General features: G+C 43.0%; 1 protein-coding gene across 2 annotated transcripts in view; it reads left to right on the forward strand.

Annotated features, from left to right (window-relative positions):
• The window catches only part of nnt (nicotinamide nucleotide transhydrogenase), a 55,677-nt gene that overhangs the window by 25,650 nt on the left and 12,697 nt on the right, over positions 1-17,330 (forward strand). For both annotated transcript variants that reach the window (XM_041886294.2, XM_041886295.2), the window contains exons 11-17: positions 2,145-2,255; positions 4,344-4,489; positions 5,041-5,236; positions 9,077-9,310; positions 10,323-10,483; positions 11,590-11,769; positions 12,150-12,309. In XM_041886294.2, the coding sequence (XP_041742228.1) occupies positions 2,145-2,255; positions 4,344-4,489; positions 5,041-5,236; positions 9,077-9,310; positions 10,323-10,483; positions 11,590-11,769; positions 12,150-12,309 (1,188 nt within the window). The remainder of the gene's footprint in view (positions 1-2,144; positions 2,256-4,343; positions 4,490-5,040; positions 5,237-9,076; positions 9,311-10,322; positions 10,484-11,589; positions 11,770-12,149; positions 12,310-17,330) is intronic.

The raw sequence follows: 17,330 nt of genomic DNA on the forward strand, positions 1-17,330 counted from the left end.
CACTATTGTGCTGTGACCTGGTGGCCTTGGAGAAGGAAGAAGTTTCCATATGTTTTGTAAAAACGGTCCCACCCATTACAAGTCAAAATGGGATTGGTTGATTCCGTTGTCACTCCAAAATTCGGCCCGAATACAGTTGAATGACAGAAGGCATCTATCTAGCTTCTTATAGCCTAGCCAATGGCTGATTTAGCTAGCTAGATTTATCTCCCCAGTGTTAACCCTTTCCAACAAAAACTGAAGAGATTAAATCAGAACATCATTGAAAATAATAATATAATTATTATTATTATTATTTTATAAATCCTTAGCTCTTCTCTGAAGAGCTAGAAGGCCCTCGTTGTTCCCCACTGTGTTTGTGTTAGTAACAACTTGTAAAGTGGCTCTATTTGCCACCAGCATGCATTATTTTCACCATTCTGAATGTCTAAAGAATCCATATGTTCTCCTGAAATATAAACACAGAAATAATGGACATTTTGAACTCTCTTATTATGGTGGTGATTTGACAATTACAATCATGGTCTTGAATCTCGGACGTCTCGTCCCCCTCTCGGTCTTGACTCGGTCTCGAGTCGGTCTTGACTCGATTCGCTCCGGTCTTGGTCTGGAACACAACTTTAGGTGGTCTCGAACACAACACTGATGTCTGCTGCAGAGAGACAAGCGAGAGCTTGGAGTCAAATACGATATATCGTTCAAAAATAATATTGCGATATGTAACTGAATTTCTTTCCCCCATCACTACTACACATACCCCCCCACCCTAGTCAATCTCTATCCTCACACATTCTGTCTTGGGTGTGTTCCCCGCATATTTGGCATTACCTAAACGATGCCTTTTATTGTGGTCATGCAAAGAAGTGGAAACTTTGAAGCCATTGGAATTCTTGTTATTGTTGTGCCAAATGTAATAAAGCTGTAAGAGCCCGAGACGTTAGTGAAGCATAATGGAATTTGGACTTTCGTATTCTTAAGAGAGAGCGAGAAGTGCGTGTCAATCTCTGTCTGGAGCATTGGGTTACTTTTGATGGGGAACCCTTGGTTTTGCCCAATGGCAGTTATGGCGCCATCCTCCAGTCTCCTGACAGTGTCTTTAATCTACCTGAAACTATTGACTCACAATTTGCCAAAGTCTGCCCTTTCTGAAGTCTGCTCTAGGTGAGATGTGATGCACCTCCCATGGGACCTCATTTCTATTGTGTGTGGGTTTGTGTGATCAATATAGATATATAATATAGATATCACTGGCTGACTATTTAAGAGCTGTCTTGATAAGTCAGCAGGAGGTAGGTGGCATTGGTGTCTGTTTGGTCAGGTAGCCTATGTCTGTGATCTCAATGGCCTGACTATGACGCCCTTGTTTTCCAAATGTAACCTCATTGAGGGTGGAGTTAAGTCACCCTCTTTTCAAGGGAGGGAATCTTCAGGTGGGTATCTGATGGCATTAAGGTTTCAAAGTTGACCTTGTGGGCGACCATGTCTAGGATAGTGTGAGTGAGCAGCATGTCTCGCTTTTTGAGTGTGTGAGTAGATTTTTCTAACCTAATTGCCTGCTGATGTGTGCAGTGCACCTTTAATTCAACCTCTGGTCTGTCTGTGTGACTAATTGTTGCTGTGGAGTTCCAGAAAGGGACAGCCAGGAAAATCTCACCCAGTCAGTCAGTCAGACACCTGTTGGCTCTGTCTGACCAGCCTGTTGTTGTGTTGTTCACTAGAGTACAGCAGGCAGCATTTGTAAGTCATTATAGGGCTGATAGTTATCAGGATTCCCTCTGTGCTCTGACAATTTCCACAGTAAGCTGCACAGCTGTGCTCTAATGTGTAAGAAACATACCTGTCTTCACAGCACTTCAAATGTAATAAAGCTGTGTTTGTCTGACAAGGCAATTGGGTATAAAAGCAATAATCTTTTAGTGTTTTGTATTGTCATTTGTCATCAGTTCAACACGTGGGACTAAGGGTGTGTTTTCACAGGCAGACAAATTCTGATCTTTTTCCACTGAATTGGTGTTTTGAACAATCAGATCAGTTTTTTTGCCAATAATTGTGCAAAAGATCAGAATTAGGCTGCCTGTGTAAACTCAGCCAAATGCATGTCTGGAATGGGTTGACATGTGATCTAAGCTGTGTTTTTATTCTAGGTCTGACAGCTGTGGGCGGTCTGTCTCTCATGGGGGGTGGCTATGCCCCCTCCTCCTCTGCCGAGACCCTGGCTGTCGCTGCTGCCTTCATCTCCTCAGTCAACATCGCTGGTGAGTGACTCTCTGGACTAAACCAGACAGTAACTGTGAAAACAGACAGTGAATGGAGCAGACAAACTGAGCTTCAGTTACCTCAACATTGTACCCTCTTGGACCCCTTATATAAGGTCTTCCAATACGTAAGAGACAAGGATATCAGACCCTTTAGGGCCATTTTATTTCACTTGACTATATATTAAGAAAACTGGTAGAGCATCGTGGCAGGTGAAGTAAGGCTATTGCTCCACTGTGACCTCTTCCTCACCTGTGACCGTTAGTTGGTCCATGAACCCTGTTCGTGAGAGCAGACCTTCCCTAACTCCCTTCAGGTGGAAAATAAGGAATTCCACACCTGAACTGGAAGTGACTGAGTTATCTTCAAAAGGGCACCATTCATGCTATAAACCAGGCTTAGTCTAGCTCTGCTGAGAAGAAATGAGGGAACGTCGCTCGCTAATGGTAGTGTCAGGAAAGTCTTTGGTGCGTGATTCTAGACAGCCACTGAGGCAAACGCTGCAGAGGTCCAGAGGTCTCAGTCTGTGCGAGGGCACTCTGACAGGTCAGATTACCTAGCAGGGTCAAAGGTCATGCCAGGGATTCTGGCAGATTTCTGCCATTTGCTGTAATAACCAGTTATTATGACTCTCAGATCTCTTTTGTGCATGTGTTCCAGCGTGCTTAAAGTGCACCTCTTTATATATATATTTATATATGTATTTATACATATGTTTTATTTTATTTAAAGAGCAGATGTTTAATTTCAGTTTAAAGGTTCAGTTGGTTTCCATTCCACACGCAACATTTCTTAGTGGTCTATTGCGCCACCCATAAACCCTCACTAACATAAAAACGGACATTCCACCGTCTGTTTTCCTAGCCCTTCTTCTACAAGTTTTATATTGTCAAGTGAATACACAAAAAATGACCCTCCAATATTAGTTTCCATAAACTAGCCCTGAAATTTTGAGACTACCTGCTCCTTATACGACAGGGGTCAAGGAATAGTTTTTTCATCCTCTTGCTCTAGCCACAGTCTTTTTTGTTTTTCCATGTGTTTTTATAGCGGGAGCACGGAAAAATCCTTAAATACCTGCCCTTTGCATTCTTGAATCTGAATGTATTGACTTTGAGCCTCAGTCTGAAATAGTTTTTTTTTAAATGATTGGTGTGTTTAAGTGATTGAGGTCTGGGCTGGGCTAAAATTAGCCCGTACAGCTGAAGTGGACAGATGTTAGCCACTGGATAACCTGTCTGAGTGTAGGGGTTTAGTGGGGTTGAAGAGAACTCAGAGGAACGTTATCCGCCCCAGCAAAATGAAGTGTTCCGTCTGGTCGTTTATATCAGGGGATAAATTCTACTTTTGTGTGCGGTTTTAATGAGTTACTCAAATATCAAATAAGAGTGCAATAAATAATATTTGAAATATTACCGACTTCACCCTGTTATGCCTGAAGCATTCAAATTGTATTTGTCACATGCTTCGTAAACAACAGGTGTAGGCTAACAGTGAAATGCTTACGGGAAAAGTTAAACACGTTGTAATAAATACACAATGAGTACCGATAACTTGGTTATATACACGGGGTACGAGTTGATGTGCAGGGGTACGAGGTATTTGAGGTAGATATTTACATACACTGAGTGTACAAAACAACTTAATATTTTGTTTACTCAGTGTATAGTTAGGAATATAATAACCGATAATAAACAGGAGCAGCAGCGTATGTAATGAGTCAATAAAGTTAGGGCGAAAATGGTCAATGCAGATAGTCCGGGTAGCTATTTGGTTAACTATTTAAGTAACTATTTAGCAGTCTTATGGCTTGGGGGTAGAAGCTATTCAGTGTCCTGTTGGTTCCAGACTTGGTGCTGTGCGGTAGCAGAGAGAACAGTCTATGACTTGGGTGGCTGGAGTCTTTGACCTTTTTTAGGGCCTTCCTCTGACACTGCGTGGTATAGAGGTCCTGGATGGCAGGGAGCTCGTACCCACTACCCTCTGTAACGCCTTACGGTCGGATGCCAAGCAGTTGCCAAGAGCGTATGTGCAGACCGTTGTCTACCAGGTTGAGTTTGACGGGTTTAGTTCTTTTTCTCTCTCAGGTGGTTTCCTGGTCACCAAGAAGATGTTGGACATGTTCAAGCGTCCCACTGACCCTCCAGAATACAACTACCTCTACCTACTGCCCACCGGGGTGTTCGTTGGGGGCTATGGAGTTGCCTTGCAGGCTGGCTATAACATTGAACAGGTGAGCATCACCTAACCCTCAAACCGGCAGCGGGGTCAGTAGTTGTGTTCAGTAGGTTGTGTTAAAGCTGCAATATGTAACTTTTTGGGCGACCTGACCAAATACACATAGAAATGTGTGTCATAGATCTGTCATTCACATTGAAAGCAAGTCTAAGAAGCAGTATATCTGTTCTTTGTGCGCTATTTCTAATCTTCCGGTTCTTAAGTTTAGTTTTTGTCTTTTACTTTCGGTTTTGTACACCAGCTTTAAACAGCTGAAAATAAAAAATGTTGGGTTATGGAAAATATATTTCACAGCAGTTTAGATGGTACAATGATTCTCTACACTATACTTGCTTGTTTTGTCACATCAACTGAAATTAAGCGAACTATTAGAATTGTAGTGATTTCTGCATAGAACACCTTTAAGTAGGCAGGAAACTTGAGTGAAACAGGCATGTATTACCTAAACTTGTCCAATTAGAACAGCAAAACGTGTTGCTATAGTGTGCCTTCCGGAACATGGCACAGGTCTAAGTCACAGCTGTGCGTCTATCCCTCTCTCTGTAGATGATGTACCTGGGCTCCGGTATGTGCTGTGTGGGAGCCCTGGCTGGTCTGTCTAACCAGTCCACTGCCCGTCTGGGTAATGCCCTGGGTATGATGGGGGTGGCAGGGGGCATCGCTGCCACCCTGGGCTTCCTGAAGCCCACCCCTGAACTCCTGGCACAGATGAGTGCCGCCATGGCTGTGGGTGGCACTGCTGGTAAGTGTGTATGTCTGTGTGTGGCAGTAAATGAAATGTGTCTGCCATTTGTATGTTTGAGTGTTCTGTCTGAACATATTGTCTAAACATAGTGAACAGCAGGTGGCGGTCTGTAGTCCTCATGTGGGGGTCTGCTTCAAACTGCTGTACTACGGTGGTGCCGAGGTAATGGTCACCATTATGTCTGAATCACCAGTATTACCCAGCAGACCTCTGGAGCTCTGCATCCTTCTTGATGGTAATTTTTTCCTGGAATCAAGCTGGAACCTAGACTAGACCATTGATTCAGACCCTAGCCCTGTTCCAGATGCTCCTGTTAACCCCGTCCATGTCTGCAGGACATGTACACACACAAGGAGGTGCACTCACAAACAAGGAATTTCCCCCAAACAACCCTCATCAGCAACACCCGTGCCTCAGGATGGCCCATTTCCCAGCAATCCTTTAGTGTGTGTCCGCACGTGTGTGTGTGTGTCTGCATGTGTCCAGGATTTCCGTTAGCCGGTAAATGCCGGCTTTTGCCCACAAACTGTTAGGGCCTACATAAAGCTGTCCCAACAGCAGAGCTTTCTTTTCAGCACCATGGAGTGAATCCTTACCACCGCTATACCTGGCTATCAGCAGAGCCTTGTCTGGTAGCGAAACAGTTAATTCAGCCTCATTTACTGCCTGATATGGCTGACTTGCCTAAACAAATGTGGTTTCTACTGACAATTGAGATGTACAAACTTTGGCATAAAGGAACAATGAGCGCATAAGAGGCAATCCGTAATTTCGATTAAGACATTAATGAGCGAGTTAAGACGGACATAGTCAATATAACTATTTGTTTAGCACTTTTGAAATGTACAGTGACAGAATTCAGAACATGGGCCGTTCTTACAGTGTTCTCCCTGTACACCAAGTCAGAACCGTAGGATAAATAAAGGGGTATATAAACAGACCATGAAAGCTCTTACAATATTTGATGATTACATTTCTTTATAACAGGCGAGAGGCTACATGTGTATCACCAAGTCAGACCATTAGGCTAAGTTATGAGGGGGAAAGGGACCAAATTATTAGGGTGAGGCACATGGGCTACTAACAGCTTACTACACATTTTACATTTTAGTCATTTAGCAGACGCTCTTATCCATAGCGACTTACAGTTAGTGAGTGCATAAAAACATTTCATACTGGTCCTCCATGGGAATCGAACCCACAACCCTGGCGTTGCAAGCGCCATGCTCTACCAACTGAGCTACACGGGACTACACAACATACACTTAGTATTACTTTCTTAGCTACAGTATACATATCTCCCTGGCATATTACATCATTTACGCAGCAGCATACAATACATTTTTGGACTCACCTTGTTGTGCTCTGCTCACTTGAACAGGAAGGTGACGCGACGGTCCTTCTTATGGGAAAATTTTGTCACCAAACTTTGTCATCAAAGTCTGGCTTTCTCTGGATTTATGGTGCTTTCAAGACAACTGGGTAATCTGAAAAAAAACAAGTTCGAATCATGACGTCAGTGATCTTCAGGTCGGAGCTCTAGAAAGAGGCCAGAGTTCCCGACTTGGAATTCCAAGTTGGATGACCGTTGAAAATATATTTTCTCAGTTGGAGCTAGTTTTTTTCAGAGTTCCCAGTTGTCTTGAACTCACTGAAGTCATGCTGGATTGACAGCATGGCCAATGTATTCAACCTTTTCTGGCCCATGGTGTTGCATGTGAATGTTTATGCTTTTAAGCTTGGAAAAGAGAGCCATAAACCCAGACTTGGAACACACACCCTCTCCAATGAATAGCAGGCTAGTGATTGCTTTGCAACGCTTGCAGTTAGCCACTTATTCATTCCAAACCACTCATTGTTGAATTTGCGATTTCCAACTTGTGTAATGTTTATGTCCAATGGCCGATGAGCACCAATACGTTTTATCTGTAATTTCTCTTTATATGACAAGGATTGAAAAGGATTTGCCAGTAGATTGTCGACTTGATTCATGATTGCTAGCTAAGATTTTGAAAGTATGATGTTGGCATGCTCAGTCCAATCAGAGCTACGGTAGATATAACGTGATTTGACGTCATTTTATCGGTGGTCAATGACCTTGAGCCTTCTTGGATGGGCACTTCTAATGTAAATCTATGGCAGCACCCAAGGGGCTTGAATTTTCGAGCTCTCCCTGTAGATTTTGCAGCGACGTAGTGTCCCCATGAGTGACAGAACACTGCGCCAATCACGGCGCAACTTGAGAACGTTACCAACCTCTACGCTCTGTATTTTCCACTGGCTGCCCCACCTCCACAGAAAGCACTGAGCTAGGCTGAAACACCTGCATTTTGGAGCTGCCTTACTCAAGGAAGCAAAGAGTTTGTATGCGGCTTTATTAACCCAACACTTTTTTTTAAACATTGTTTGCAAACTGATATGTGACACGTATTAATGTCAAAATAACATGCAAAACATATATATTTTTTGTGTTTATTTATTTTAGCTAAACAAGTGGGGCTCAAAACTGAATGACGGGTCGCCACTGGTATCATGCGCAATTGGTTCATTTCAGTTGTGCTTGGAAACGAAACATTGTTGCCAACTATTCAAATCGGAGAGTTGCAATCACTAGGCAGCCAACTGCCTATTAGTATGAAACATAGTTGTTATCAATAAGCCATGTATATCAGACATGACACGAGCCACGACCCCACTATAGTTAGAATTACAATAAAAATAAACATAACATTTATTAATATCATCCAGTAGAACTGTAAAAAGAGTGAGATAAACTTTGAGCTTTGGAAACGTGCTTTCATAAATGCATGGTGCGGGCTTCGTTTCACAGGAGCATTGTAAAATAAGCTTTCGCTCAATGAACCAGCCTTAACTCATTTTGTTTATTTACAAATCGAATTTGATTGTCCAACATCAGTTTTTTAATTTCTTCATTTTGTGGTCGCCTAGTGTCCTGTTTCCACTACTGTGCTTTTGAATCGCAACGGGAATGGACAGTGGAGCGGGCCGGCCCGGTCATGGCTAGAAGGGATCTAGTTTTTGTCAAATTAATGTCAAAAGTAAAAACATTTTGCGTTTTAGCTAACCCTAACCCTTTTTCTAACCTTAACCTAATTATCTTAACCTGCTACGTTAATTATCCTAACCTACTGCGTAAGTTCTCCTAACCTGACAACAAAAAGTCAAATCTGACAAAATCTGGATCCCTTCTAGTCATGACCGGCCAGCCCTGGTGCTTGTAGACAGCCATGTTTTGTTATTTATTAGGCCTAATTAAAATGTTAATGTCTAGGCTAAATTAAATTGGAGAGGCCTAGATTGTATTTGAAAACAGCTGTGTTTTGTTATTTATTAATACAACAATTAATACAAATAGCCTATAGGACAGGTCGTTTGCAAATTATATTATACAAATATGATATTTTGAAGTTGTTTTATTACTGTGGAGACGACTTGTTCTTCTAGGCTAAATGTTTTTTTATATATTTTTTTATTATATTCATTAATGATTTATAGCAGGGATGAAGACGCAACGGGAAATGTTTTGCTTTTCAGTAAAACCTGTCATGTTGGTATAAGAACATCTCTACTTTATTTTATTACAACTTTACAGGCTAATTTCTATTCTGTTAAAATGAATTACAATAATCTAAATGTGATTTTGAGCACCGTGGGTGGACGCCCTAATGTGTTACGCACCCAATGATTATGGATGTCCGGTAAATTTCTCCCCCCTCGGTCACATTGTCCGCTGCCAAATGTTCCTAGTGGAAACCCTGCTGTGTGTGTATCTTTGTGTGTGTGTGTTGATTGGTTCTCATCCTCTCTGCCCCCCAGGGTTGGGTATTGCTAGGAAGATCCAGATCACCGACCTCCCCCAGCTGGTAGCTGCCTTCCACAGCCTGGTGGGTCTGGCTGCAGTGCTCACCTGCGTGGCAGAGTACATGATCGAGTACCCTCACTTTGCTACCGACCCGTCTGCCAACCTCACCAAGATCATCGCCTACCTGGGCACCTTCATCGGAGGGGTCACCTTTAGTGGATCACTGGTGGCTTATGGGAAACTGCAAGGTGAGGAAGGGCGATTGGGCAGATACATTACATTTAAATTCTATGCTATTGGAGAGGTTGAAGCGGGATGGTGTTTTGTTGGGAGCTGCTAGTGAAAATTTAGGCAGGCCTAAGCCAAGCACGCAATGAGTTAAGGTTCCAATTTGACCTAAGTTTCCTGTCAGCAAATGAGGCAGTTAAATTATACTTATATTTCTCATACATATTCAACATCATGGTTCATTGATTTGATTCATTTGTCTATAGATGTTATTATTCATATATATTACACACAGACATTTTACTGAGTTTTTAGGAATTTGCTGCTCTTGGGCACCACATCTTATCCCAGGCAGCTGGGGTTTGATCCAGTACTACTAGTAATAGACCAATAACGGTCTGGGTCCTTCTGGTTGATACCTGAGGGTCTGTAACCCACTCTGCATCCCCCCTCAGTCCCCTGGCCCGGCTGTGCCACCCAGGCCCCCTTGCTCAAAGCTAGGCCAGGCGGAACCTCTCTGTTTGGCACTAATTAGCCCCTCCGCCCCCAGTCATTTTCCACTTGTTCCCGAAAGCTGGAACGCATTATCCCAGGGAGCATTCCCACTCCACAGTCCCACTGGAACCTGGAAAACCTGCTCTGATAAAATATTAAAAGTGCCCATTTCATGCTATACTTTTGGAAGGCATTCAAAACAAGAAGTGTGCAAGCTTTGTTAATTTGATTGTCAACATGCATTTAGTTTCAAATCAGCGTGAAACAGCCTCAGCTGCACACACATTTTAGTCTCTGAAATCAAAATCTATTTCAAAACGCTAACTTTGTTTCTCTGCTATATTTGTACCTGCCTGCCCAGGGTTGAATCAGTTCTAGGATAAAAAGGCAACTCCCTTTTTAGTCCATACAGTATGTGTCTGAATACTCGTAAACGAAGTCCATAATAAATGAGATGGACAGCACATAGTGAAATCCTGACATGCATTTAGCTCTATATGTCCATGCCTACAGTGTTTTTCCTCCTCTTCTCTCCAGGTGTGCTGAGCTCTGCCCCCCTCCATCTTCCCGGGCGCCATGCTATGAATGCTGGGCTAATGGCCTCCAGTGTGGGCCTGATGATCCCCTACATGCTGGACCCCAGCTACACCACAGGCGTCACCTGCCTGGGCTCTGTGTCCGCACTCTCCGCCGTCATGGTACGACCTACACGCCGTCTCTGCCCTAAGTATAGAAATAGAATGACTGGAATGGACATCCCCCATTCAAATGAATGTTTAAAATCGAGTGTGCAGTGAAATGATTGTGGTCTGAGGGCATTTCCTGTTCTATTAATTCTATATCTATGGCCCGGCTAATATCCACCAACCTGGATTGACCAGTGCTAAACAAAGGCCTTTGAACTGAACCTTAGAAATGGGATGGAAGTCTTACCTATTTGTGCCATTGGGATCCTGTGCTTTAGCCCATTTAAGGTAGGCTTAGGTTCATTCAGCAATCCTTCAATAAAACATGCTCTCCTCACGAGCCTGCTCAACTGTTGGCCCTGAAGGAGAGTTTTCATTGGAAGCATTACACACAGGATCAATCCATAATATGATGATAGATGGAAGGTTAACTAAGATGATCAGGTTTTGAAGCAGCGCTGAGAGAAGGTGGTTCTGGTTAAAACTGTTGTGAATGTTGGCTGCTCAGGCCTCTGTGTGGTTTGTCAGTAACAAGGACATTTTGATGTTGGATAAATCAGTGGATATTCATTTTTACGTATACAATATCGCATCGCTCTGACTGATATTAAGGTGTAGCTAAACAATCACCTGTGCCTGAGCTCGAAGGTCTTTGAAAGGAAATCTGATACTGTTCAAGTCTTGCCCTCAGTTTGTTTGATGGAGTGGATCATTACATAATGTGAGGTAGCTGGCTCTGGTTAGAGCCATTCCCTGAGGTAGGTATCTTGGAGAGTAACACTAGGATGATATCATAGAGAGCCCTTGAAATGAAAACTCCTTGTTTCGACAAACGCCTTATGAGTGGACTGAGGCCCACTGCAATCTGATAGGGGTTAAATACACAACATTTCAACTACACAATCAGATTTCTCTATTTGCCATTCAATAGTACAGGGTGTCTGTTTATGCCAAAGTGCTTCAGGAAAATGTCTTACATTTATATAGGCCAGGCCTACTACTCACATGTGAAACATGATCTTTGCATACCTTCTTTTGAATGGGCAATATATTGAATTTAGCAACACATTAATGAAATGACGAGTTGATGTCTTGCTTTATTAACCCCACTGCCATAGGGCTTGACTCTGACAGCAGCCATCGGTGGTGCAGACATGCCGGTAGTCATCACGGTGCTCAACAGCTACTCCGGCTGGGCCCTGTGTGCCGAGGGCTTCCTGCTCAACAACAACCTGCTCACCATCGTAGGGGCCCTCATCGGCTCCTCAGGGGCCATTCTCTCCTACATAATGTGTGTGGTAAGTAAGCATCCTCTGTCCGTTAGTCTGTCTTTTAGAAGTGTCACACATCCTATAGAATGATTAAAGTATAGAGGCTATCATCCTTCCTTCTGTCTGTATGTAGGAAGTGTCACACATCAGACAGTATGAGGTAAATAGGCAGCATCAGGCCATGACTGTACAGGTAAACCTTGAAGATGCTGAAATATGCAAGAGGCATTTTCTGTGCTTCCACTGTTTTCCACTAGGAGGAACTCTAAGTGTACTTAAATGCCTTCCTGGCTGCATTGACTGCCTGAAGGAAACTGGGTTCATTGAAACTGCAGTTGACTCAAAAGAAATGAGCAGCTTTTTATCCTTTCCACCCCCCTTCCCCTCTCCTCTCTCCCACTGGCTAGGCCATGAACCGTTCCCTGGCCAATGTAATCCTGGGTGGGTATGGTACATCATCCACTGGATCAGGCAAGCCTATGGAGATCGTAGGAACACACACGGAGGTCAACGTGGACCAAACTGTCGAAATGATCAAAGACGCTCAAAACATCATCATCACTCCAGGTAGTCAAAACCCAACCCCCCCCCACACACACACAGCATGAACACGGTGATACACAAAAGTATGTGGACAACCCTTTAAATGAGTGGATTCGGCTATTTCAGCCACACCTGTTGCTGACAGGTGTATAAAATCGAGCACACAGCCATGCAATCTCCAAAGACAAACATTGGCAGTAGAATGGCCCATACTGAAGAGCTCCGTGACTTTCAACATGGCACGGTCATAGGATGCCACCTTTCCAACTAGTCAATTCGTCAAACTTCTGCCCTGCTAGAGCTGCCCCGGTCAACTGTAAGTGCTGTTGTTTTGAAGTGGAAACGTCTAGGGGCAACAACAGCTCAGTCGCGAAGTGGTAGGCCACACAAGCTCACAGAACGGGACCGGCGAGTGCTGAAGCACGTAGCATGTAAAAATTGTCTGTCCTCGGTTGCAACACTCACTACCGAGTTCCAAACTGCCTCTGGAAGCAACGCCAGCACAATAACTGTTCGTCGGGAGCTTTATGAAATGGAAGCAAGTCCCCGCAGCAATTTTCCAACATCTAGTGGAAATCCTTCCCAGAATAGTGGAGGCTGTTATAGCAGCAAAGGGGGGACCAACTTTAATGTCCATGATTTTGGAATTAGATATTTTGACGATGTAGTGTACTTGCACACACCAGGACACTGACAGGGTAGGTTAATGTAAACTAAACCACGTACACAGGGTTCAACTTGCAAACGTTTTTAAGACCTAGAGAGTAAGTGGGTTGTGGCCAAAGGTCTTGTGCAGAAAGTAGAAAACATGTCCTTTGCCATCCACATTTTCAGAAATTACAGAACTTTTTTCTTTGTTTAGCTAACCTCTGTTGACCTTGTTACATCACCAGCTAATTGTCTTATTCCTTGAGCTGGCTACTTGACATCTAGCCCATGGTGTACTAGCTAACTCTATTTGCATTGTTTCCCCTAGTTTTTTTGTTTTGTTGGGTGCAGTGGTGGACAACCTCCCCAAACCCTAATAACAGTGTTTAAAGATGCATAACTCCGCAACGCTTTAGGCTAGAAACAAGCCGTAAAAGTCTGAAATTCAGTCTGAGCTAACACCTTCAAAAGTCAATCAGTTATAAAACAGTTTTGCTTTGAGGTAAAACTTTGATTTGAATGGGAAGTCATATTTTACAATGTAAGACTGTTGCAATCTAGTTATTTCAAAACTGATTTTAGAGGCAAGCAGACCAGGGTTTAAACCAGCAACCCTTGCAGTTATGCAAGCACACCACCTGTGCCATTAAGGTCCAGACCTTTTGTCAGAGGCTGCATTGCAGGTTACAATAGCACTGCCAATGACAGTCATTTGGTTGGTCCAAAAAATCTGGCTTTGCATGTGGAAATGTTGTATAATGCACCTTTAACAAAAAATCACCTTCCGGTGTAAACATTTTAAAACACTATGTTTTTAAGTGAGAAAGAGGCATTGCACTGAAGCTGAAAAAGAAAGGAAATTCACATGAGCACCAAAATGCCTACTTCACCCATGCTCTACCAAGGTTTTCCAACACACCGCTTTTGACCTACTACAGTAGCTATGTTGGTCTATTGTACTTCAAACAATGTGTAGGCAGGTTGCTTAGGATTCAAATATATATATAAAAAGTATTTGATCCCCTGCTGATTTTGTACGTTTGCCCACTGACAAAGAAATTATCAGTCTATAATTTTAATGGTAGGTTTATTTGAACAGTGAGAGACAGAATAACAACAAAAAAATCCAGAAAAACGTAATATAATAAATTGATTTGCATTTTAATGAGGGAAATAAGTATTTGACCCCCTCTCAATCAGAAAGAGTTCTGACTCCGAGATGTTTTTTATACAGACAACGAGCTGAGATTAGGAGCACACTCTTAAAGGGAGTGCTCCTAATCTCAGTTTGTTACCTGTATAAAAGACACTTGTCCACTGAAGCAATCAATCAATCAGATTCCAAACTCTCCACCATGGCCAAGACCAAAGAGCTCTCCAAGGATGTCAGGGACACGATTGTAGACCTACACAAGGCTGGAATGGGCTACAAGACCATCGCCAAGCAGCTTGGTGAGAAGGTGACAACAGTTGGTGCGATTATTCGCAAATGGAAGAAACACAAAATAACTGTCAATCTCCCTCGGCCTGGGGCTCCATGCAAGATTTCACCTCGTGGAGTTGCAATGATCATGAGAACGGTGAGGAATCAGCCCAGAACTACACGGGAGGATCTTGTCAATGATCTCAAGGCAGCTGGGACCATAGTCACCAAGAAAACAATTGGTAACACACTACGCCGTGAAGGACTGAAATCCTGCAGCGCCCGCAAGGTCCCCCTGCTCAAGAAAGCACATACAGTGGGGAAAAAAGTATTTAGTCAGCCACCAATTGTGCAAGTTCTCCCACTTAAAAAGATGAGAGAGGCCTGTAATTTTCATCATAGGTACACGTCAACTATGACAGACAAAATGAGAAAAAAAAATCCAGAAAATCACATTGTAGGATTTTTAATGAATTTATTTGCAAATTATGGTGGAAAATAAGTATTTGGTTAAGCAAGATTTCTGGCTCTCACAGACCTGTAAATTCTTCATTAAGAGGCTCCTCTGTCCTCCACTCGTTACCTGTATTAATGGCACCTGTTTGAACTTGTTATCAGTATAAAAGACACCTGTCCACAACCTCAAACAGTCACACTCCAAACTCCACTATGGCCAAGACCAAAGAGCTGTCAAAGGACACCAGAAACAAAATTGTAGAGCTGCACCAGGCTGGGAAGACTGAATCTGCAATAGGTAAGCAGCTTGGTTTGAAGAAATCAACTGTGGGAGCAATTATTAGGAAATGGAAGACATACAAGACCACTGATAATCTCCCTCGATCTGGGGCTCCACGCAAGATCTCACCCCGTGGGTCAAAATGATCACAAGAACGGTGAGCAAAAATCCCAGAACCACACGGGGGGACCTAGTGAATGACTTGCAGAGAGCTGGGACCAAAGTAACAAAGCCTACCATCAGTAACACACTATGCCGCCAGGGACTCAAATCCTGCAGTGCCAGACGTGTCCCCCTGCTTAAGCCAGTACATGTCCAGGCCCGTCTGAAGTTTGCTAGAGTGCATTTGGATGATCCAGAAGAGGATTGGGAGAATGTTATATGGTCAGATGAAACCAAAATATAACTTTTTGGTAAAAACTCAACTCGTCGTGTTTGGAGGACAAAGAATGCTGAGTTGCATCCAAAGAACACCATACATACTGTGAAGCATGGGGGTGGAAACATCATGCTTTGGGGCTGTTTTTCTGCAAAGGGACCAGGATGACTGATCCGTGTAAAGGAAATAATGAATGGGGCCATGTATCATGAGATTTTGAGTGAAAACCTCCTTCCATCAGCAAGAGCATTGAAGATGAAACGTGGCTGGGTCTTTCAGCATGACAATGATCCCAAACACACTGCCCGGGCAACGAAGGAGTAGCTTCGTAAGAAGCATTTCAAGGTCCTGGAGTGGCATAGCCAGTCTCCAGATCCCAACCCCATAAAAAATATTTGGAGGGAGTTGAAAGTCCGTGTTGCCCAGCAACAGCCCCAAAACATCACTGCTCTAGAGGAGATCTGCATGGAGGAATGGGCCAAAATACCAGCAACAGTGTGTGAAAACCTTGTGAAGACTTACAGAAAACGTTTGACCTGTGTCATTGCCAACAAAGGGTATATAACAAAGTATTGAGAAACTTTTGTTATTGACCAAATACTTATTTTCCACCATAATTTGCAAATAAATTCATTAAAAATCCTACAATGTGATTTTCTGGATTTTTTTTCCTCATTTTATCAGTCATAGTTGACGTGTACCTATGATGAAAAGTACAGGCCTCTCTCATCTATTTAAGTGGGAGAACTTGCACAATTGGTGGCTGACTAAATACTTTTTCCCCCCACTGTATACAGGCCCATCTGAAGTTTGCCAATGAACATCTGAATGATTCAGAGGAGAACTGGGTGAAAGTGTTGTGTTGTGCTCTTTGGCATCAACTCAACTCGCCATGTTTGGAGGAGGAGGAATGCTGCCTATGACCCCAAGAACACCATCCCCACCGTCAAACATGGAGGTGGAAACATTAGGTTTTGGGGGGTTATCTGCTAAGGGGACAGGACAACTTCACCGCATCAAAGGGACGATGGATGGGGCCATGTACCGTCAAATCTTGGGTGAGAACCTCCTTCCCTCATCCAGGGCATTGAAAATGGGTCGTGAATGGGTTTTCCAGCATGACAATGACCCAAAACACACGGCCAAGGCAACAAAGGAGTGGCTCAAGAAGAAGCACATGAAGGTCCTGGAGTGGCCTAGCCAGTCTCCAGACCTTAATCCCATAGAAAATCTGTGGAGGGAGCTGAAGGTTCGAGTTGCCAAATGTCAGCCTCAAAACCTTAATGACTTGGAGAAGATCTGCAAAGAGGAGTGGGACAAAATCCCTCCTGAGATGTGTGCAAACCTGGTGGCCAACTACAAGAAACGTCTGACCTCTGTGATTGCCAACAAGGGTTTTGCCACCAAGTACTAAGTCATGTTTTGCAGAGGTGTCAAATACTTCTTTCCCTCATTAAAATGCAAATCAATTTTTAACATTTTTGACATGCGTTTTTCTGGATTTTTTTGTTGTTATTCTGTCTCTCACTGTTCAAATAAACCTACCATTAAAATTATAGACTGATCATGTCTTTGTCAGTGGGCAAACGTACAAAATCAGCAGGGGATCAAATACTTTTTTCCCTCACTGTGTGTATATATATATATATACACTACCGTTCAAAAGTTTGGGGTCACTTAGAATTTCCTTGTTTTCGAAAGAAAATACATTATTTTGTCCATTAAAATAACATCAAATTTATCAGAAATACAGTGTAGACATTGTTAATGTTGTAAATGGCTATTGTAGCTGGAAATGGCTGATTTTTATTAAAAATGGAATATATACATAGGCGTACAGAGGCCCATTATCAGCAACC

This window comes from Coregonus clupeaformis, chromosome 9 (assembly GCF_020615455.1).
Source record: "Coregonus clupeaformis isolate EN_2021a chromosome 9, ASM2061545v1, whole genome shotgun sequence".
NCBI classification, from domain to species: domain Eukaryota; kingdom Metazoa; phylum Chordata; class Actinopteri; order Salmoniformes; family Salmonidae; genus Coregonus; species Coregonus clupeaformis.